This window comes from Camelus dromedarius, chromosome 16, assembly GCF_036321535.1.
Source record: "Camelus dromedarius isolate mCamDro1 chromosome 16, mCamDro1.pat, whole genome shotgun sequence".
NCBI lineage: Eukaryota > Metazoa > Chordata > Mammalia > Artiodactyla > Camelidae > Camelus > Camelus dromedarius.
In genome coordinates, this window is record NC_087451.1 from 20482882 (window position 1) to 20505780 (window position 22899).

At 45.0% G+C, this 22899-nt stretch overlaps 1 protein-coding gene across 1 annotated transcript in view; it reads right to left on the minus strand.

Annotated features, from left to right (window-relative positions):
* STX8 (syntaxin 8) overlaps nt 1-22899 on the minus strand; it is a 207191-nt gene that overhangs the window by 60865 nt on the left and 123427 nt on the right. Inside the window, exon 7 of the mRNA XM_010991769.3 lies at nt 21537-21638. Within this exon, the coding sequence (XP_010990071.1) occupies nt 21537-21638 (102 nt within the window). The remainder of the gene's footprint in view (nt 1-21536; nt 21639-22899) is intronic.

A 22899-nucleotide genomic window follows, 5' to 3' on the forward strand; every position in this document is an offset into this window, starting at 1 on the left:
CTCTTACCACCATGAACTTTTTAAATTGGTCATCTAGGGACTAAGGGACACTCGTGGCACTCTCTCCTTTATTTCTGTGCTTAGGATGTTTCTCTCTCCCTCTGGACTTCAAGCCACATGAGGGCGGGACTATGGTCAATGCATCTTGGGATCCTCCCTGTAGCGCCACATCGCCGGAGGGACTCGACAAAACTGTGACGGACAGATGAAAGATGACAATGTCGCAGAAGCCCAAAGGTAATAAATAATAGCTCACTTGGGATCTGCACGTGTGTGGGAATTCTCCCAACACCTGCCGAGGCCGGCTACTCCTGTTCTCTCAGCCTCTTAAAGAGGGCGGCTGTGTCATCCTTGCCAGTGACCTTCTCATTCATCTAACCTGGAAAGGGCTGTGATTTCCCCCCAACATACAGACACTCTCGGCACTGAACAACCCCACTAAACAGAACTGCCCCCTTTAATGTCAATCTGGAAAAGTTCCATTTAAGAATTTGTTTTATAAGAATATTTTCATAAAGTGAAAATAACAAGATGCTGTTAAAGGCATCTGGTCACGTGAATGAACAGGGGTGTCACGGTATCCAATTCACCTGTAAAAGGAAAGAGTGACAGCCACTGCCATCGGACTGTCATTTAAATCCCAAGTTCACTGGAGGAACATTCAATTCCTGGTTTTCCAGAAGCTCCACCTTTACAGATCCCAAACCCATCCTGAAAAGCAGAAATGTTAACTCTGTCTTGTATTTGTGCACAGAATGTGTTACTGTTTCATGCCCACGTTGCACATGAGATGGTCTTTAAGTTTTAACTTTCAGGGACTACGTTCCCCTGGTAGGGACCACCTTAGAACTATGATGTGAAAAGATTTTAATTAAGCAATTTCACATGAAATTAAGGCTTCTGGCTTTCCCTGAAAAATCAAGGTGGGCTCACCTAGCTACTTGGCAACATCACCCAGGGCTGACCCCTTCCAGAGAGCGGGTTCTAACTTAACACCCCTCCAGTCCAGGCTCACTCGTTTCTGCACCGGCCTCATTCCACGCTGTGTGGGGACCACACATAGGAAAGCGTGGGTCCTTCCCCAAAGACATCTATGTTCATGTATGTTAATAAACTGCAGAGTGAAAGTACACATGGGGCACAGAGGAAAAACAGAGTATTAGCTACAAGACCCAACCCTCAGGCAGAGCTGGAGGGAGACTGGAAGGAGAGCAGCCGCAGGAGGAAGGCCGCCAGGTGAGCTGGTGCTCAGAAGCGGAAATGGACAAGTGATGCTCAGAGAAGTGGAGACACCTGGTCGGGCTGGAGAGGGAGGTTTCCTCGGGGGAACAGGAAGAAGGCGGCAGATGACGTGGAGGGCAGACAGACTGCGGAGGGCCCGAGGTCCAGAGCCAAGGACGGTGGGCTGTGTCCTGGGCGCAGACTGGAGCGCTGGAAGGCTTCCTGCCAAGGGCCTGGCAAAATGCAGTTGGTGTTTCAGAGTGGTCAACGGGTGGCCGAATCTTAGCTGCACAGGAGAGAAGTGAGACCAGAGACAGGTAGAGATGGGGACACTAGGAAGCCTGCTCAGCAAAGTACCATGGCAGCAGGTGGGCCTGCACGTGGCTGGTGACGGTGAGAACACATGAGGGAGAGACCGAGTGAGTGAGAAAGGCTGTGGCCTGGGCATCAGACGGCGTGGGAGGAAGAGGAAGGCCTCAAGTATGAACGCAGTCGTCCACGGGAGCCGCTGAAGAACAGCAGAGCCAAACACAGACACTGCAGAGAGCCCAGCCGTTCGTGTCGGTTTCAGGTGAATCTAGGCATGTGCCTGTGGTGTGCGTGTTTAAGGGAGTGGGGTGCAATGATGACTGTGGCCTGAGACATGTTAAGTGCCAGGAAATGACGGGGTGGTCAAGAGGGACACGTGCGGATAAGGGGCGCATGCGCAGGACGCACTGAGTGGCAGGGGTCACTGGAGCTGGGGGACGGAGATGATTTCTGAGAAAGGAGAGCAGAGGTCTGAGGATGACCGGCACCACCAGACATGAACTGTCTCCATTTTCAAGGAACAGTGGAGATTTGATTCTTCCACACGAAGCCTTAGAAACCCAACCAAACTGTTGGCTTGGATACTCCCAACAACTCGAAGTTTTTATTGCGCCTTTGGCATGATGGATGGGGCTCAGTTTACCCAGAAACAGTAAAATCAGAGGAGAGGGGTTAATTACAGCTGTTCCCTCTCCTGCTAGGTGCAAGACAGCCACGATGAAGCCACCATGAAGCTGAGGCTATTTAAACAGCCAAACTGATCACGGTAACTTGTTTTTACTTTAGGGAAAAAAACAAACTAGAACAAAACTCCACACATTTTAAGACATATTCCTGCCTCTCAAAGCCTCTCCTGTAAAGAACCCAAAAGTGAAAGAAGCCAAAATAATCCTAGACCTTAAAGAGGTCCTGATTTATCATTTCACAGGTTCCCACACATTACCCCCTTTCCACTTTTCCAGAACTTAACATAAATTCTGCCATCAGATCAGGATGTCAGACCAGGAAGGGGAGGGAGAAGTGTGGTTCCCGACTGGGAATGGGTAAGTGCTCACACTTCGACTGTCACAGACCACTCCAGCTACACTCGCCCAGCGGCCCACCCCCCCTGCTCCCCAGGCCTCCCTATCTGCCACTCCCGGCCCCTCTTCTGCTACTGAATTCAGGCTCTGCTCACTCCTGCACTGGGGGAACGATGCTTGTGCTCATGTTTCATCTTGGTTTGGGTTATTTTTTGAACAGCATCACAATCAATTCTACCCGATTAAAAAATAAAGTTGGGGGGAGGGTATATAGCTCAGTGGTGGAGTGCACGCTTAGCAAGCACGCAGTCAGGGTTTGATTCCCAGTACTCTGATAAATAAAAAATAATGAATAAATAAATAAACCTAATCCCCCCCAAAAGTTAATGTTCACCCGGGTTCCCTTAACTTTTAAAATTTTTCTTTTTTTTAAGGAGCAGGTAAATGTACATAAGCAACAAACGATGAGGCCCAAGCATGAGAATCGATGAGTGGTTCAGTGAAATAAGTTACAAAACATAAAAGTGATCACGTGAGGCGAAGTTAGCCCACCTGCTCACGCCCCGAGGTTTGTGCTGCACAGATACAGCGCTCTCGCACTTGAACGGAGGTTTCACCTTTAAGCAAAGGGGGGTGTTCTGCATTTGATTTCGGGGAGCAGGGGGCTGGATGACAAGGGGTTCCAGGTAAAATGTGGAAGTCGAACAGTCTGTCTTTGATACCAAACTTCCTTCCTTCCTCCTTCCCTCCCTCCCTCCTCTCCTTCGGATGCTCCATTCCCACCACCGGGTCCTCCTCTGCCCAGCACCCAGGGGCCCTGAGAGCCCACGCCAGCACCCCTGGCCTGCCAAGGTCCACAGCGTCACACCTCATCCAGGCCTGCCTGTCCCGGTGCCCTCCCCCACCCAGGGTATAAAATTATTTCCCCATCAACGCTCTAATTTCCCTAATAAGGATAACTTCCTGGTGAATATATTATTATGTTATTCTGAAAGGTGAGTAAAACAAACTCTTTGACCTCGCCTTGCCCCACCAACACCATACCCAGCCTTTGCACCTGATAATATTAGTAATTTGTTGACTTAAATCACTGGTCATAACTTAGCAGTCAGGGAGCCAGGTCCAGCCTGCAGTTATGTTTTGACCCAGGCAGAGTTTTTAAAAGTTGGCAAATTGCACAAAAAATCGTATTTCTCTTTTTCTTTAAAAAAAAAAAAAATCAAGCAATAAGGAGGCGGCCCCAGCTCAAGGCTCAGGGGGCTGAGGGGCGGGCACGCTGTCCGGACGGGCACACGTGTGCCGGCTCCCAGGGCCCCCGTCACTTCCAGCTGCGCCATGCCTGGGCTGCAGCCCTCACTTCACCTGACAGGGGTTCGGATTTGTGACTGCTGGCCTGCACGGCTCTGTCAATGATGGAATCACTAAGTAAAGGGCTTCACAGAGGTGGGGAAAGGAGCGTTCCGAGGCGTGGCTTTTCCCCAGCTTTCTGCCACCACCTGGCTGCCTGCAATGCCTAATCCAAGCATCCCTGCTTTCCACGCTTATAACTGGTTCAGGAGCTCTGGAAACGGCACTGCTGATTCCGCCACCATGAGGAGTCGGAGCCAGGAAGCCTCTCTTCTTTGCCCTTCAGCACCGCCCTCCCTGCTCCTCTCTCATCACTTCCATTTCCTTTCTTTCGCCCTCCCCTGCTCTGTCTCTCCTTGCTGGAGCACGTGTGACCGCGGGAGCACAGACAGTCCAGCTCCCTGCCCACCCATCCCACTGAACCTCGGCCCCAGCACTCTGGTGTGTCATGGAAAATGAAGAACTCTTGAGAGGTACCACGGAAGCAACAAATTCAGCGAGCGATGACCACAAACCACGAACACTGGCCACGCTCGCTCACCGCTCTTTTTACAAAACTCTCAGCACATGCTCAGTGGGGGGCCTCCCAGGCGCTGCAGGTCTAAGGGTTGATTTCACACACATCCAGATCCAGTATTTCAGGAAAAAGAAAACAAACTCAGAAACCAGGAAGGCCAGGAAGTGAACAGGCTCCCCAGAGCTTCTCACTTGCTACCCGGCAATGGTGGCACTGCAGGAATGGCCACACTGAGTGGGACCCAGTGTCCTATCCTTGCCAGCTTTATGACGGACAAGGAGGGACAGACTCAGAAAGAAATGTCTCTCCTCACTAGCAGCTTCAAAAGTCAGATGTGTCCCAACTTACCTGAGTTATTAACCTACTGTCATTCTACATAAAACCAGGAACCCCCTAGCCTTCCCAAATTGCCTGTGCTGCTTAAAATCACAGGATCCGAGAGAAATTACCCCCTATTTTTAATGGTTTTTCTTTTTTAAAAAAATTGTAGTAAAATACACGTAACATAACATTTACCATTTTACCATGTAAACTCATTGGCATTAATCGCGTGCACAATGTTCCACAACCACTGCTGCTAGCGAACTCCAGAACTTTCTTGCCACCCGGAAGGAAACCTCCCCCCCCGTTATGCAGTCTCTCCCCCTTCCTCCCAAAACCCTAATCCCTGGCAACCACTCATCTGTTGTCTGTCTGTACAGATTTGCCTCTTCTAGACATTTCATACAAATGGTCTTTGGGGTCTGGCTTCTTTCCTTTGACTTAATGTTTCAAGGTTCATCCGCACTATGTCTCAGTACCTCACTCCTGTTTCTGGCTGAATAATATTCCATTGTACAGGGTATGGGAGAGATTCTGCAAAATGAATGATGGTGACTCAGTAGCACGTGGCCGGCGAGCTACTCACCTTAAGGAATTCAGCTATGTGATGGACAGCATTTCTTTTTAATGTTCCTAGACATTTGAATGTTGTAGACCATGAGGAGCAAGTCCAAGTGAACCCTATGTCTGCCCTTCACAATCGAATAAACTTTCTATCTTTACTCAGATTTCATCTTTCCAGACTGACAAGTCCTTTAAAAAAAAGTTTGAGGACTCAGAACACCCTCAGCCAAGTGACTACACTTGCCTTTCAAATAAATCCAATTCAAAGTCCACCACTTTGGTAGCTGCTGGGAATCAGAATCGAAAGACACAGTCGAAAGACCTCAGGAAGCCCAAGGTCTAGTGCAAAGACAAACATCCAAACAGTTTCACCACAGCACGACGATTTTCAGGGTGGAAATCTAAACTGTGATGTTTGTGAAGCTCGCAAAGTATTCCAGCTGAGGAAGCACACAGTGTAGTATGTGGGTGGGCAATGCTTGGTTTTGCTTGTTGTCTTCTTGACGGCCTAGGTCTCCAGAGAAAAGCCACCATGGGAACAGTGTTGCTTTCCTGAGCGGCCGGAGCCCCACGACCCTGTCTGTGCAGCGAATCTCACGTCTGCCTGATGCACCACATCTTGCACAAGTAAGATGTCTTCAGCTTTCAAGATCTTCCTATGGTTTCATACCAGATTGGGAAGGGCTTACCAGGGGGAACACCTAGACATTTCACCAGGTTTGCAGTCGCTCCTTAGACAACACACTAAAATGTGAACTAAGACACTCATCCAGGGGAAACGTCACTGTTTGCATTTTCCCTGTGTGTCCCCCACACCAACTTTCCATTTTGAAAGATTTAAAACCTACAGAAAAGCAGGAAAAAAAAAATCCCCCTCATCATCCTGAAACCATCCTTAGAGCTGTGTGTGTTCTGATCAAGAATCCACTCGAAACCACAAACTGCATTTAGCTGTCACGTCTCTTCAGCCTCCTTTAACCTACAACAGTTCTCCCATCCTTTTCTTTCTTCCATGACACTTCCAGAAGGCCTAGGACGCTGTCTTACAGACTGCCCATCAATCTGAAATACTCTGATGGCTTCTCTCTGTTAGATCTGGGGTGATGAGTTACTTCATGTTTGGAGCCGTGCGGCGCTAGGTCGTCACCCACACTGGTGATGCTAAGTGTGATCACTTCACTCAAGTATTTTTCCTCCTTTGTAATCAATAATTTGGTAAGTTGAGACTGTGAATATCCTAGTCCCCACAACCTTTCACCCACGAGTTTAGCATCCATTGATGACTCTGAAATGATTATAAGGTGGCTGCAAAGTGATGACTTCATAATTCTATCGTTCTTCTACATTTATTGGCAAGATTCCCCCTTCTCTGCCTCGCTTCTGCCTTTTTTGACTATTGATGTGGACTCACAAATGCACTTAAAAAATCCAGTGTCTAATACAACAGCATCATCACTCTAATTGCTTCCGCTGCCCCTAGATTTGACAGCGAGAGTCCCTCTGAGCCAGCCCTCATCGTTTGCACATTCCCTTGACTTCCGACACAAGACGTTCTAGACTTGCCTTCTATTTCTCTGCCCTAAACCTGGAATTAGCTGTTCCCGTGAGGAATCCTGGTTCCTGTTTGTGATGAACAATATTTAGAAACTGAGATCTGGGTGCTAAGTTGTGCTCAAATACTGGCGTATCACAGCTTCTAGGCTCTTTCACTGGTTAAAAGCAAGAAAGTCATTATTTTTAAATCATGAGTCTACAGTGATACTTCTAATTCAAATCTAACACCATCAAGTTTGTCCTTACTTTTCGCATTTGCTGTCTGTATCTCTTTGGTTCCTAAGAGCGTCAATAAATTTACTCAGTCTCTCTTACTAACACGCACAACAGATTCAGAATTACTCTACTAATAACACTCCCAAAGACAAACCAACACAGGAGCATTTGAGATTTCTGCAGTTCATCATCTTGGGAACACATCCAACTAAGGGTAGACAAAGAACTCTATTTATAAAGTTAGCTGAATTCTTTTTTTACTGAATAAACCCTGTGATTCTAATTAACAGATTTCTGTTTACTATTTAGAAACACCCTTCAAGTTACAATACAACCTACAAACCTAAAAATTAAACAAAATTGTTGCATCAAGATGATTCATGCACAAATTTAAAAATTCAAATAATTCTAAAAAAGTTTATAATAAAATAACAGCAACTCTGCCTTTCCATTCTGATACTCCATCATTAACCTCCACATTTTAAAATGACTTGCTCATACTATAGTTTCTAAATTCCATCAATTTTAGATACATAGTTATTTCCTCTTCCATTATAGGGGGATTTACCTCTTACATTCCACCTCCTCCCTCTCCCATCTTCCTTATAGATAAATCATACAGTTTGTTTATATTAACAACCAATATCTACATTATTATGGTTATGTACACATTCAGTAACGCATTATAATTATGCTTCCTTTCTTTGTATTACTTTTAGTTTTCCTGGAGTTAATAATCGCCTTACTTTTTCCATTGCTTAGATTCCCTTCAACTAAATCTCATGCTCTCCAGCAGCCTCTCAGTGCAGTTATTCATGCAGGAAAACACATCATTCTATCTTCTCTCCTAACCACTAGCTCTGTTCTGGAATGGTGCTTCTCTCAGTCTGTTGCACAGACCAAGATATCCTGGGTCTTCTCACTACTGTCATTCAGGGAATCCCCTTTACCTCTCTCCCTCATTTCTGGCATCACAGAAATGCTTTGTGTTATATTCTGTAACACACTCCCAGATGGTTCCATGCTCTGTGATGCATCAAGGAGAGACAGTAACTGGCTGGGGCAGACAAAACAAGCCAGGGGATGGCAGGGCGTTATGGATGCTGGCTGACAGGGTGGGGTGAGGCTGAGGAGTAAGGCCGGTAAAAGGCAGATTCTTGACTGAGATGATGAATAGAGAAGAGTGGTGGGGAGAGAAGACTGGAACTGACTGAGAGGAAACAGGAAAGAGGAAGGAAAAAACACTAGAAAGAGAGAGAGGAGGGAGGGGAGAGGGAAGAGCACAGGACCCCAGAGCCGGAGACGCCGCTTCAAGATGGGCGAGCTGAGGCTCCACCTGATGGGCTGACGTCATGGTCCACAGCCCGTCCAAGTGAGCCCCTCAGGGGCCGCTAATGCTACTGGGCTGTTTGCTCAGAGAAACCTACTTAGGATTATTTACAGCATCCTCTCTCTGGCTCTAAGGAGCTTGATCCCAACTGTGAACGTTAATATGGTGGAAAAGAGATATTACTATCTGAGGGAGTTGCTACCCTCCAAATAAACACGTCAGCCCTGGGAGGAAAGGCTGAATAGAGAGCCTCAAATCCCTGAGCAGAAATTCTCCCAAGGGCTCCTCATGACCTTTCATCACCTACAAACTGAACAGCTTCCCAGGCATTCCAGAGTCCCCAGATTGAGTGGTATAGATAAACAAGTGTGTGTGTCACCTTGGACAGAAAGACTTGGATACAAAACCACTGGGCTCATTTTGAGGGTTACTATTGGAAAAGTAGTAATTTTCTCTTTTCCCACAAAATCCATATATGCCTTTAAGCAGATGAATCTTCTCCAGTTTGCCAAAGGCAAGTTACATTATGTTCAGCTTGGTAAGGATTAGAAGAAGCGGTCAAAGGACACAGAGAAGCTCCTTCCAGTTGGTTCTCCTTTTCCCCTCCCTTTACATATAAACTTATGTCACGATCATTGTCTCTACTTTGTAAAGTGCTTAGAAATACATTTCTTCAGTACTTACAGGCTAAGAGGGCTTTTGTTCTTAAAAATGTGCCCAAGGTCTTGAACTTATGCCACTGGCACATTCTGAGTATTGAACTGATTGGAGCCATCAGATGCCACCAAAAATACAAGAAGGGCCTTAAGAAGTACTAATGTAGGAAGAAAAATCACAGGAAGCAGTTCTAGATCATACTTTAAAAAAACAAGAATGAAAAGCCGAGTCGAAAAAAGAGGCAAAAGAGATGCACATGTGGATCACGAAGGGGATGACTGCCTATTGGGAGGGTTGGGAGTCCAGCTTCTTCTAAGGAATGAAAAGTGTAAAACAAATCCAAAGTCAGGGGAAGACGTGCCGGCTGTCAAACTAAGGATGGAGAGGTCTCTACAAACCAAACAGCCCAGGCATAAACCTTGCCTTCCAGGTTTCAGAAATGAGTTGCCAATATTTTGTACGGAGGAATATATCAAGGATCAGCTAACCGTGATTTAGTAATATTAATAGGAATGGCAAGAACAAGATCAAGCCACTATAATGCTTAACCCACTTTTATTTATTTTTCAGATGTCCTTTACTTTTTGAGACCATTTTTGCTCCTGTTGCTATTTGGCTAAGGCAAAGCTATACAGATATAATTAGGATTCTGTTACCACATCACATGAAAAATGGTCGTATGGAACTTTCATACAAAGATGCCAAGGAATTTTAGACCTTGTATCATTCTAACTTTGCCATAATCTCACAGACTGGGGCACACCAAGTATTCACTCATTTTGTAAATAGGAAAAAAAATCTTTATTGTGGTAAATACACGTAACAAAATTTACCGCCTGAACTGTTTCTAAGTGATTCAGTGGCACTAAGCACGTTCACACTGTCGTGCTACAGTCACCACCGTATTTATTCATCTTTAAAAGGGACCCCTTTCAATTTTCTTTCCATTTCTCCATGTGTTTATAGGTAAGAAGTCATACCAGACAAATGTCAATACGATGATGAAAAAAATCTCAGATCCATCTTTGTGGAAAAATTTTTTAAAGAAATAAGACCTCTCTTATGTTTAAAAATCCAAATGTCATTTTGAAAGGAATTACCTGCTTTGTGGGCCAAAACAGAAAGGAGGGCTCTTATCATCATAAATCAACTCGTGGAAGAACACTGGAGGCTGCTCAGCAGACGCATGCCCCACCGGGCACCCCTCGCAGGCTCCGGTGGCCCGGGCAGCGGGGCGTGAGCTACAGGCGTGCCCTCGGTGGGCGGAGGCCCGCGACATGGACCGCTGACGCCCAAGTCCAATACGAAGACCATTTTGCTGCTAATCCGGAGAAATTGATCTCAGTGTTCACACTCGTAGATAGAGAAAACCCCACAGTGACTTAAAATGAGCCCCAAATCAATCTTTCTAAGGAATTTAATGCTGGTTCAGTGACTGGAAATTGACATTACTGCTTGGCTCTGAGATGGAAAGAAAAGGGGAGCCAGCGAAGAAAAAGTGCGTCGCTGGTGAGGCTCTGCTGGAGCCGATGGACGGATCCCTAGAGCTGAGAGAACCTGTCATTAATGCAACCAGGCCTAGGATCAAGGTCTTTAAACATTAATATCAGGGCCCTGGACTGGACGCACTGCCCTGCGGCTGAGCCGCTTTTCACATGGGCACTGCCGTGAACCACGATGCCCAGTGAGCAGAAGTCGGCACAGGGACTTACTCGTGGACAGGGCGGCAGAGGTGTTCTGAACAGTGAGAAATTACAGTTGCCAGATATTAATTATTATAATTCCTGAAGATACAACAACTCCTTTCACTTTGTTTCTACTCAGCTTTATTTATCAGTGGTTACTGTTTCTCATAAGCAACACTGGGGGTCACAACTCTTGTTGAATTAAAACTATCTCATTCTCTGGGCACACACCAGTAACTGGCTGGGGCGAGGGAGCCTCTACAACAGGGCGGCAGGCACTAGAAGTCAGGAAGGCCATCCTATCTGAATTTCCGTTTCAATAATACACAAAGAAGATAATCCACTTGTGAACAACTGTGACTTGAATAACCCTGAAATCGGCCACATGTCCATTTAATCCAGTTTACAATGACAATTTTTAAGAGGCGAGAGAGGCATGAAAACATGTACCAAGAACTTAAATTTTAGGAAACGTTTTTCAAAAAAACACAGCTAACTTTTTAAAAATTCAACTAAAAATAGCCCTAGAGCTGTTAACGCCAACTTGAGAGAAAAGTGTGAGGAATCTCTACCAGTCACTTATGAGCATTGAACCCAGAAGTTATGCTCAGTAACCCCATTCCTTTATTTTCCTACACAAATACATTAAAACCCAACAAACTTTCTCTATATCTTCCATTAAAAAATTTCCCTATCTTCTTTTTGTTGTGATGAGAAAAAATACATGTTTGATAACAATTTTTTTCAATAGATACAGGAATATATAACATTGAAGGTGAAAGTCCCCATTCAGGAAAGACCTGACTCTGCAAGGGCCAACCTCCCTGTATGAAAGGAAATCAGCAAAGTTCCGGCCCAGCACCCTGGCTCATATCTGATTTACCTGTGTGTGTGCGCGCGTGCATGTGCGCGCACGCCGGGTGGAGGGAAGGCGCTAACCCTCTTCAAAGGGGTACGAAAGTGGGTGGCAGAGTCAGATGCAACCTCAAAGACTGTTTAGTCTCCGCTGTTGATCCTACGTGTAAAAATGACATCAGGTGACTTCCTTCCTTGACTCACCCAGTTTCAGTAATTTCGGTCACAACTAGAATCCAATTCTTCATTTCAATTTACAAATGTAAAATAAAATCGATGCATGAGGGAGAGCGTAATGCTGAACTCTTAAAAAATTAGGTTGGGCTGGCAAGACACTGAGCAGGATTTGGGGTGCTTTTCCTCCTCTAAGTAGTAGACAAATAATCGAGGTAAAGAACACTTTGAGCACATAAAACATGCTCCCTCCCAGGCCCACCGATGTCCTTCTAACCTCAGCCAGTACCTGCTGGTCCTGGGGTGCTGGCTGAAAGCAGACGGACTCACCAGTGAGCAGACAGGGCCAGAAAACACGCACAAACACGTCCCCGGGGAGCAGCACCAGCCAAGCCTGCACAGTGTAATTATTACCCCAAAACAACAGAAGTTGCTCTTGGAAATCACACCTTATCTTTCCAAACCACACCGAGCAAAAACAATAATCAAAAGATGATTCTCCTTTGTGATCATTTCTGGCCCCTCGCTGACAGCAAAAGTCACTGCCTCGTAACAGATTATAAAAGCGTGGCGGCCTCTGAGGCTGTCAGCCCTTATCAATCACCTTCCATTAAATACAGGTTTTCCAATTTTGCGCGTCTCGCAGAGGCTTCATTTTGCCTGGATTAAGCCAAAGCATCAACACTGTAACCTACTGCTCCTCCTCTCAATCCCCAAACAAATGCTGTTAGCAGAAAAACAGGCTTTTCCACAGCAGGAACCCAAAACCAACGCGGATGACAGTGATGTGGTCACATGTAAAAGACATCTGACCACAAACGCGTCACACGTGCATTACACAAACGTCACGAGCACCCACGGGCCCCTGAGGGGAGTATTTACAAGCGCCGAGAGAAGGGTGGGTGTGCACGTTGCACATTTTCGCTCCTAAAATGAGAATCGAGCAATTCCAGCATATTCATCAGAGCACTGCAGCACTCTCTAGGATTTCAGAAGCAGGTCTCCTAAGAATTTTACGCTTTTATGGTTTCACTGACTCGTATCTATTATCTCCACAATGGAGAAAGGTCATGTCTTTAAAATATACAGCAGATTATGGCGAGGGAAGGAGGCAGTTCTAAGTCAACTGAAAAAGGTATGTTTAAAAAATAAGGGAGCCTTATTAATCAGCGAGACTCATCTCATTTGTCTTGGTCACACTGGTAACCGGGCAGACGTTTGCGGTGTTCAGATACCAAATCCACAGCATGGGGGCCACAGCGTATGCAAGTAAGATCAAAGTTACAATCATGCACCTTTTTCTGTACCAATAAACAGACTTCTTCGTTATTATTTTTAATGGCTACATCACTGTGGCTAGAGCCAGAAACAGAGTGGTGAGAAGAGAAAGCGATGATAGGGGTGGCGGGGAGAGATTTCAGAGTCATCCTCAGACAGGCCCAGGGCTTGACTACAGAGAGGTGAGAGAGAGGCCCCAAGTGCAGAACAGCACTGCTCATTTTGTTTGGCCCACGTGGAATTTTTAAGATGTTCATTTGCTGTCAACACTAAGATATTGGGAGATTCACTTAAAGATCCAGATTTCAGGCTTCTTGTAAAAATAAACACACAGGTGATCTGGCGTCGCATTCCCACTTGGCAAAACTCTGTGGTCCACTCTCTCATTTGCCCTGGAGGTAAGCACAGTGGCCCGCTGCACTCGTGAAGGGTTCCGTCTGGCCCCTGAAGGCATGTGCAAGGGAGAAGGAAGTTTTCAGACTGAGGAAATGGGAAGCAATGGGAGAGGAAGCTTATCCGGGGCTAAAGATAACAAGTCCATAAAGGACATGTACAGACTGAGAGGAGGTGGGGTGCAGTCAGGAGAAACCAGGTGGCAGATGGAGACAGAGACCTTGAGATTCAGGTGACATCCGGGTCTGAGATGCAGAGCTGTGAGTGGCCCACAAGCCCATCCAAGAGCTGATGAAGTAGCTTAAAGAAGAAAGTGCCAAGAAAAAAAAAAGAGCAAAGGACTGAGCCCCGGTAGGTCTGCAATAGAAGACGGCAGAGGAATAAAAGACAGACAAAGGGAGACTGAATTAGCACAACCACTCTGCACGAGCGGGTCCCAGCCTGCCGGTCTCTCTCTTCTAGCAAATATCACAAGAAAGCAAGCCACACAAGCATATACGTTATGTTTACACTGTACTGTAGTCTAGTAAGGGTGCAAAAGCATTATGTCTAAAAAAACAATGTACATACCATAATTTTAAAATTCTCTATTGCTAAAAAATGCTAGTAACAATTATCTGACAATGCAGGGTTGCCGCAAACTTTCAATTTGTAAACCAAACAAAAATAAAAAGTGCAGTATCTGTTAAGTACTATAAAAGCAAATTGCAATAAATTGACGTATGCTTGTATGAGTGAGCACCGCTCCCACCCTGGGCCTGAGTAAGTCTACTGGGGAAATACATCTGTAATGGACAACATGTTTTGTTCCGTTGTTCCACCCCCCCCACCCCCCCACCCCCCCCACCCCGCTGGTTGCTCAGATCCAACCACCATTTCCATCCTGACGGAAGACCCATCATGTGAAGTCTAACTCGGCCAGACTCTTCTTCTGCCCACCCTTGGCAGCCAGGCCGGCCAGCTCGACGCTCCTCTGCTGACCGAGAGAGGCGGAGACGGTCAGAAGCAGTGGCGTCATGCAGCAACCCTGCTTGGGGCATCCTGTCCTCACTCCCCTTGTGCAGGGACGGCCCTCCAGCTCCCTGTCACTTCTCTGGGCCTCAAACAACCTTCCAACCAACCTGTCAATGTAAGACAGCCAGAGGCAGTCTCTGATCCTGACCCTGGAAGCACCCTCACCAATGCCCTACCTAACAGAAGTCCTGAATACAGAGAAAAGTTTTATGCACAGAAGACAGAGTCACTGACATAGCAGGATGAGAAAATGATTTAAAAGCCCCCAAACATGAGTGCTTAAGTAAATGATGGTACATCTATTTGATAGGATGGTATTCAAGGTTCTCAAAGAAAAATAGGTTTATAATAAAACATTAAAAAGAAGGGCTAAAAATACAGTATTATCATCGTCTTGTCAAAATACTATTTATAGAAAAAATGACTAGAACTATCAAAATACTAAGCGTAGAAGCACATCTTCTTTAAAATTTTAATTTTTAAATTACAAAAGTAGCATAGGCTTATCATACAATTTTAATGGTATATAAAGAAAGCACTGATAAGCTGCCGTTGCCCAGCTCCCAGCCTGGCCCAGGCACACGTCTGAAGTGACCGATGAACCCAGTGTCCCTCTGCTCCACTCTGGGTTCCCCGAGGGCAGGAACTGGGCGCCGGTACCTTTCAGCTCCAGCACCAAGCCCAGTGCCCGGCACACAGAGGATGCCCAGTAACTGTGTTGGTGCGGAAGGAGAAATGAATGAATGACTGAATGAATGAATGAATGGGAAAGGCAGCGCTCAGGACAAGACGGCTCTGGAGGCAGACAAGCATTAGTGGGAGACGGGGCATCTCTCCACAGAGACTGGAGGAAAGGTGACAGTGGGTTAGAGACAGGCACACACATATGTACAGGACAGGGGAGCTCATCTCAGCGAAGGAGCGTAAGAGAAAGACGTAAGGAAACAAGAGCAAAGGATATTCTTGATAAACCGTTAAGATAAATAAAAGGATCCGTATAGTGATTCTTTTGCTCCAGGTTAGCTGCTTGTGTTTGCAGTAGGGTTTTAAAAACTCCGTGAAAGATTAACTTGCCTCTCAGGTCATTAAATAAACCAGACAACGTAGAATTCAGTTTCTTATCTATGTTGGTTAGATTCAAAAGAGCTAATAGAAGGAAAAGCGAGTTTGGTGCTATACAAACGTAAGACGGCTCCACCTCCATCTGCATAAGCACTAGAGGTAGCTTTTACTAATTTTATGACTGGTAATAGCGCCAGCCACAAAATTGTAAATTTCAGTTTATTTGGGGGAAGAAAAACCCCAAAACAATCCACTCCATTTCTGACTGAATGAGGATGCAAACTTCCCAGCTCCACAACATCCCTGCATAACTCACTGAGATCATCACTATTCTCCTTAAAGACTTTTCTAGGCTGGCTTTAAAGAGAGGTAAGAGCCTCTGAGTCCCATTTATGGAGGCGGCTCTCAACGACCGAGTTCAACCCACGTTTTCACATAGTTGCCACGGACTGAGAACTCACTAGAACCAGTCACTACGCCACCCAACTTGCTCTCGTTTACTCTGCGGAATAACCACATTACCCTCATTTTGAGCCTAGGTTCACCCAGGTTGTAAGTGGCAGAGCCCAAACTGACCCAGGTTTGCCTGGCTCCGCGCCCAGGCCGTCCTGGACCATCTCAACCACCAAATTGCTCTGCCTCCTTAAGACACCACATTCCGAGGCGTGGAAGGCAAATCCAGTGGTTCCAGATTGAGATCCTGTTAATGCAATGCCAGCTGGGCTAATTTCTAACCACATCACTGAATCGCTGCGCAAAATCACAATACATGTGCTTAGACAACATTACGTAATAGTCAATATGCTGAGAGGCAACACTGTCCCTCACCCCGAGTCATTCAGAACGCTCAGTCTGGCCTTCACAATTGGCTCCGTCCGTCAGACTCAGACGAGGCTCTATTTTGAATTCTAATGAGGACAAGGCACAATGAATATTTAAACTGCAATTACAAAGATCCCGCTTTTATGTAGATGCCCTTAGTACAAATAACAGATCTGAACATACGTAGAGGTACCGATGGGAAGTATCAGCCTAATTTGCGTTCAGAAGCTGGAGAAAGACAATACTGTTTTCTGCTTGACGCTGTTACTGGGGTGGGGGTGGGTCAAGAAAAAGGGAGGAAAAACCACGCAAAGATCCCAGTAAAAACTTTAAAGCCCAGGCTCCCGAGCGAAAGGTTCACAAAGAGGTGCTTGAATCCTTTGTTAGCAACTGAACAAATTCATCGTCGGCCCTTCTGTGTGGCCCCCTGGCAAATGGATCTGCACTTACAACTGGACACTTCCTCATTGCGAAAGCGTCTATGACTGATACACCGGATCAGCAAGGAAGATGTGCTGATGGTAGGAAAACAAAAGACCGTTTCACGGTTCACAGCCTATTTCTGCGCTCCCTTAAGTACAGTGATGCTGTGCCCACTGCTATTCTCAGCTCACTCACGTCCTCTCAGTTAAACAGTCATCAACTGCGGTGTGAACAGCGCCTGAGTCGCCGGAGTTGCTTAATTCCCACCCCCCACATAGTTAAAACATACTTTGCTTGCAGTTTCATGTACTATGTGTGTGTGTGTTTATAAATCAATGATCAGCTTGGCCTTGCATTTAAGAAGAGCAAGGGATTAACTCTTTGCTACGTCTGGAGGCTCTCGCACCAAGCCGTTGCCCCCGAGGTGCCTTCCTTAAGACCCACAATTTAACTTCCATGCCATTTGGACATCTTTTTGTAAACACTAGCATTTACGGAAAGGGAATATGGTTTAATTTTTCCTAATCTGTCCTCTGGTTGAGTCTTTCTTCTGCTGGTATCAAATATGTCCACTGAGTCTTGAATTTCAGTTATTTTTTATTTCTAGAAGTTCTATTTTACCCCTTTTTCAAATTTTCTATGTTACTCTTTACAGTTTCCTATTCTCTGAAGATACCTGCAAGATTGTCATGTCCTTTAAATGTGAAAATAATTGATTTTGTAATCTACATCTGATAATTCTAATACTGCAAGTCTGTGCAGACTGGATTCTGGGGTCTGTGGCTGGTCCTTGCCCATGGTGTGCTGTTTCCAGATATGCTAGGTTATCTTTGAGTGCGTGCTGGTCATTGCCCTGAAAATTTTATTTGTGGTTGGTTCCCAGAGACCAAGAATAAATATGCTCTCCTTCAAAGAGGCAGTTCGCTGTTCTTTTTTTTCGCCAGGCGCCTGGTGCTAGAACAGGTGAGTAGAACAGGCTACCCAGGGTACAGACGCACCGGAGGGCCTTTCTGTGACCACAACGGGTCAGGAATGATAGATTTTCCTCTTTTTTCCTCCTTCTCCTGTTCTGTTCAGTGCCGAGGCTGCCTTCCCCACAATCCCCCAGGGCAAGTTCAGTTCTGGTCCACTTTTACCCTAAGGTCACAGCTCTTTGGGGCCTCACTTTACTAGGATCTCCTATTACACCTCCCAACCGGGGAGGGCCCAGGACCTTACCTTTCACCCTACTTGCCTGCCCTCTCAGGCTGCAGAAGCCCCTGACTCCTGCCTGCAAATGGGCTTGATAAGATTAAAAACGAAACAAACAAAACCTACGAGGCAGTACCTAAGAGTCTAAAGGCAACAAGCAAGACAGAAGGTCAGGTTGGTGTGGTGGTTCCCCTCCAAAATTTAACACTGGGTTATAATTTGATTCAGCAATCCACTTCTGAGTATATACACAAAAAAACAAAGACCTGAACTGATACTTACACACTCCTGTTCACAGGGAAACAACCCGAGTCCACTGACAGATAAATGGATAAACAAAAAGTGGTCTATACATACAATGGAATATTCGTCTAAAAAAGGAAGGAATTCCTGACACATGGTACAACCTAGAGCAATACTGAAGGCATTGTGCTACATGAAATGAGCCAGGTACAAAAGGACAAGTGCTGTATGGTTCCAATTTTATGAGGTACCCAGGGTAGTCATGTGTGTAGACACAGGAAGCAGAGTGGTGGCTGACCAGGGCTGGTGGGCGAGGAATGGGAAGCTGGTCTTTAACAGGGACAGAATTTCAGTTTAGAAAGATGAAAAAGTTCTGGAGATGGATGGTGGTGATGGCTGCACAGCAGTGTAGATGTACTTAATGCCACTGAACTGCATGCTTAAAAACTGTTACAATGGTACATTTTATGTTGGGTATGCTTGACCAAAATAAAAACACATTTTTACAAAAAGGGTCAGGTTAATTTTGCCAAGGGCTGCCTAGACCTAATCAGTAATTGCACAATACACCTTGTGTTTGAAGGCTTAATATTTTAAAATTTATTATCATCATCATCATCATTAGTTAATGGAGGTACTGGGGATTGAACCCAGGATCTCGGGCATGCTAAGCATGTGCCCCACCACTGTGCTATACCCCTCACCCCCTCGAAGACTGAATATTGATCAGTGAAAGACCTAGAAGTTAATTGCTGGGTGCCACAAACACAAGTGTAACCTCACTAGAGTTTTGCAGGCCAACATGCAAAACCAGCACTGCTTGTCAACAAACACAATGTAACTGCAAAGGTCCGCTTAAAAAATATAAACGCAAAACCTTTTCCTTTAAAGTTACCAGGCACCAGAAATCATAGAAGGATAGTTGTTTGGTGGAGATATACTATTGATGAACTGCTTAAGAAATACCAGGGAAAAAATGAAAGGCTAGCAGAAGGAATTCTTTCTCAAGTATTTCCACTGAAAAATCTCAAGAAATTTCTTCTTTCAGCATCTATTTAATACTGTTGTTTTTTCTCCCTTCTGAATAACTCTATTTTATATATATATATGTAAGTAAATATAAATAGGACATGAGATAAATTTACACTTAACACATTTTAAGATACCAAGAGACATTTAAAAAAGCATGCATTTTAGTAATCCTAGGATTCTCTACATTTCTCTTATTTTCAAAAAAAATATTACACAGCTCAGCTAGGAAGATTTTATGGACATTTCTAGATATAAATACCAACACCAGGTCAAACTATAAAACAAAAAATTGGTAACAGTACGACCAATATTCTTCATTACGACTTCATGAACGGCATGTGCTGAGGGCTGCAATATTGCAGATACAAAATCTTACCAACATGTCTATGAATATGGTCGTTCCAAATTAATAACATGATTGCTCAGCACATCAAAATGACCTCAAGAAAGCTGTCACGTAAGTGGGAAGATTCTTCCTACTTTAGACATAAAGATACCTCACTGCTTACTATGTGTTACACACTAAGTGCCATATATCTCTACCCCCACCTACCTGTCTGTCTGTCTGTCTCTGTATCATCTATATATTCGTATCTTTATCTATTTTAACTCCTTTATTCCTTACAACAACCCTCTCAGGTAGGTGATATTGTGATTCCCATTTCAGAGATGGGGAAATCAAGGCAAAGGGCAGTGGGTTTTCCCAAGGTCACACAGCCGGTGAATGGTGGGGCTGGGACGTGAGTCTAGGTTCTAGAGCCCACCCACACCCTTAACTGCTACACCTTAGAGCCTTTCTGCCTAAAATATGGAAGTTCAGGGCAGACAGACGATGTCGGACACATCACATGTTTTATACAAGTTCACTTTGATAACCAGGTTATCTTCTTCTTTTTTTTAACAGCTGAAAAACTACGGCTCAGAAAGATAAGGTTTACACAAGAACTGAAGACAGTAAGGGAGGTGGGAGTGAAGCCATCTGTCTCTATTGCCAGAGTCTGAGGATCTAGCGCAAAGGACGAAGTCTCTGTGGTCAGCAGTTATGAGAAGGCTGGTCAAGCGAAATCAGGGAGTCTTTGCTCTGGGGCAGGAAGCAGAGAGAGGCACACGCCTGCGGCGCAGGGCGCGGTGCGGCATCCGGCAGGGGAGAATGGGCCGGGCTGGGGGAGCAGGCAGTGATGGAGGGGGAGGAGACGGGCGCCGGAGTTCCTCTTCCTCTGAGATTCCATAGCCCTAACTTGCCTGGTCCTCCGTCACCCTGCTGTTCTAGACTTCTGTTTAACTGCAAACTCAGGCGAGGAAGGCAACACTTCTCAAGCTGTGTCCCCCAGGTAACCTTTGCACAGCGGTCCTCGTAAAACCAGATAATCAGAGGGATCCATTATATTTTTTCATATCGAAAGGGCTCAAAGTCAAGCAAAGCACATGCTGAGATCACCAGGTTTTTTTTTTTGTTTTTTTTGTTTTTTTTTTTAGCACTAATGCATTTCTATTTATAATAGAAGTATTAGCTTTATAAACTTGGTGCACCTTTGCGGGAGGAAGCACCAAACAACCATCACTGTGATGACTACAGTCACCACCACTGTCCATCCCTGACCTGCAGGCAAGGCACTGTGCACAGGCCACAGGTCACTGAAACCTCACCAACAGCTACATCAGACCTTCTGCAGAATCGCAAGGGCCCAGATCAGGACTGCCTGGTGTGTTTGTTAAATAATGAACACCGCTGAACTCCACCCTAGCCCCAGTCAATCAGAATCTCTAGGGCAGGGCCAAGGAATCAGCATTTTAAGACTTACTCTAAGTGATTCTTAGCGTGGCCTGTGTATCCCCGTATTAGGTACAAGGTATTAAGACGTACAGTGACCGCCAGAGATAACATCACTCAATACAGGATTTGAACTTGGCTGGACCTTAGATTCTGAGCTCAAAACTGCTCTACAGCTCACGCTTCCACAAGTACGCTTGTGGCTAAAAAAAGGCACAAAATAAGGAAGACTGCCTTTAAAACCCATGCAATCTACCACCACCCAACTGCATAAGGTCATACAATTCTCCAAACAATCATTCCTTGTAAGCACACAGAAAGGATTCTGATTTTTACATTTCCTAACAATGCATATACCTCCCATGCACTCCTAATGATTCATTTCATCGTAACAAGATTTAGGGATCTTCGAGCAATTCCAATGCTTCATCAAATGAAACTGCCCGTATTTGAAGAGCAACCAAATCCTTGAGGTTAAAATTAGACCAACGTGGGAAACTTAGATCCGCAAGCGATTAGAGAGGCGATCTCTTACCACAAGATGTGGACTTTCTGTCCACCAGATTCACACGCCTGGTTTCAGTGCGAAGTTTCTCATCGGTATTCTCCACCAGGTTGGCAAGGTCATCAATTATCTCTGGAAAGGAAAACAAAGATGCATGGTTAATACTCCAAAAATACCCCAGCTCACACTGGAGGATCGCAGCTGTGGTGGTCCTTCCTAGTAATAATTCTCTCAACTGCAGTGAGTGAAAAGGTTTTAGAGAACTCATGTATATTCTTTGAAAACCGTGATTCCTTAAAGGTTGGCGGTTGAGGGTGGGAGAAGCAGTAAAGAAAAAAACTAGTTCAACATCAATTCCAGGAGACAGAGGAGAAATGTCGAAAGTTCAGGGGAAAGAAAGCATGACCTGGCAAATTTATGCCCGGCCAAGCTGTCCCTTGAGTGTAAAGGTGACAGACAGACAGTATAGAGGACTTCAGGGACCACTGGGGTCTTTCTAAAGAAAACTATTTGATGATGAAATCGAGCCGACCAAGAGGTGAATAAAAATACAGAACCCTGGGACGGAGAAGCCAGGGGCCATGACGTAAGAGATGATGGTGAAAACTGAATCCATTTAAATAGGGAGCTGAGAATAAACAAATATATGGATTAGGTTACAGAGGAGCGGACAGATGCGATAAACAGTGACAATGTAATTATAAGTGAAAATCAGAAGGGAGTTGGGAGGTGGGGGGAAGGTGAAAGGAAGCTGAGCTGTTAATTTCTTCATCACTCACAGCCAAGTCCTATCAAGCTGCTGAGAAGTAGAACATACAGAGAAATTACAGCTGTATAAAAATCACCAAAGCTTCAGAGTTTTACGTAATTTTTTTGTTAACCTTAGATGGCTCTTTAGGAATTACGATCTCTTCTTAAAAAAATCCTTTATGTGAAGTTTACATTTTTCATGCTAATCTTTTAAAAGTGAAATTGAGCACTTAACATTAAAATAGCATATATAGTATGATTCTAATTATGCGAAGTAATTTCTAGCCCTCCTTTTATATGCACAAATCTATAAGGATATATCCAGGCAATGTTAGCCTAATGTCAATAATGATTATTTCTGCGTGGTAGGATCCTGGGTGATCATCCTTGTATTTTCTGTGTTGTTTGAATTTCTTATAATTTCTTGTAATACAAGAACTCTATATACTCTTTTTTTAAAAATTTTGGTTCTCTTTCCTCCCTCCTTCCCTGTCTTCCTCTTTTTGCAGTGATTGCTTTAGAGATACATTGTCCCATACGTTACCACTTTTCTTAAAGAATTAAATAGAACAAACGAGGAAGGTAAATAAAGCTTTCAGAATGATGTCTGAGCTGAGTTCTGAAGGCCATGCGGGTGAAGAAG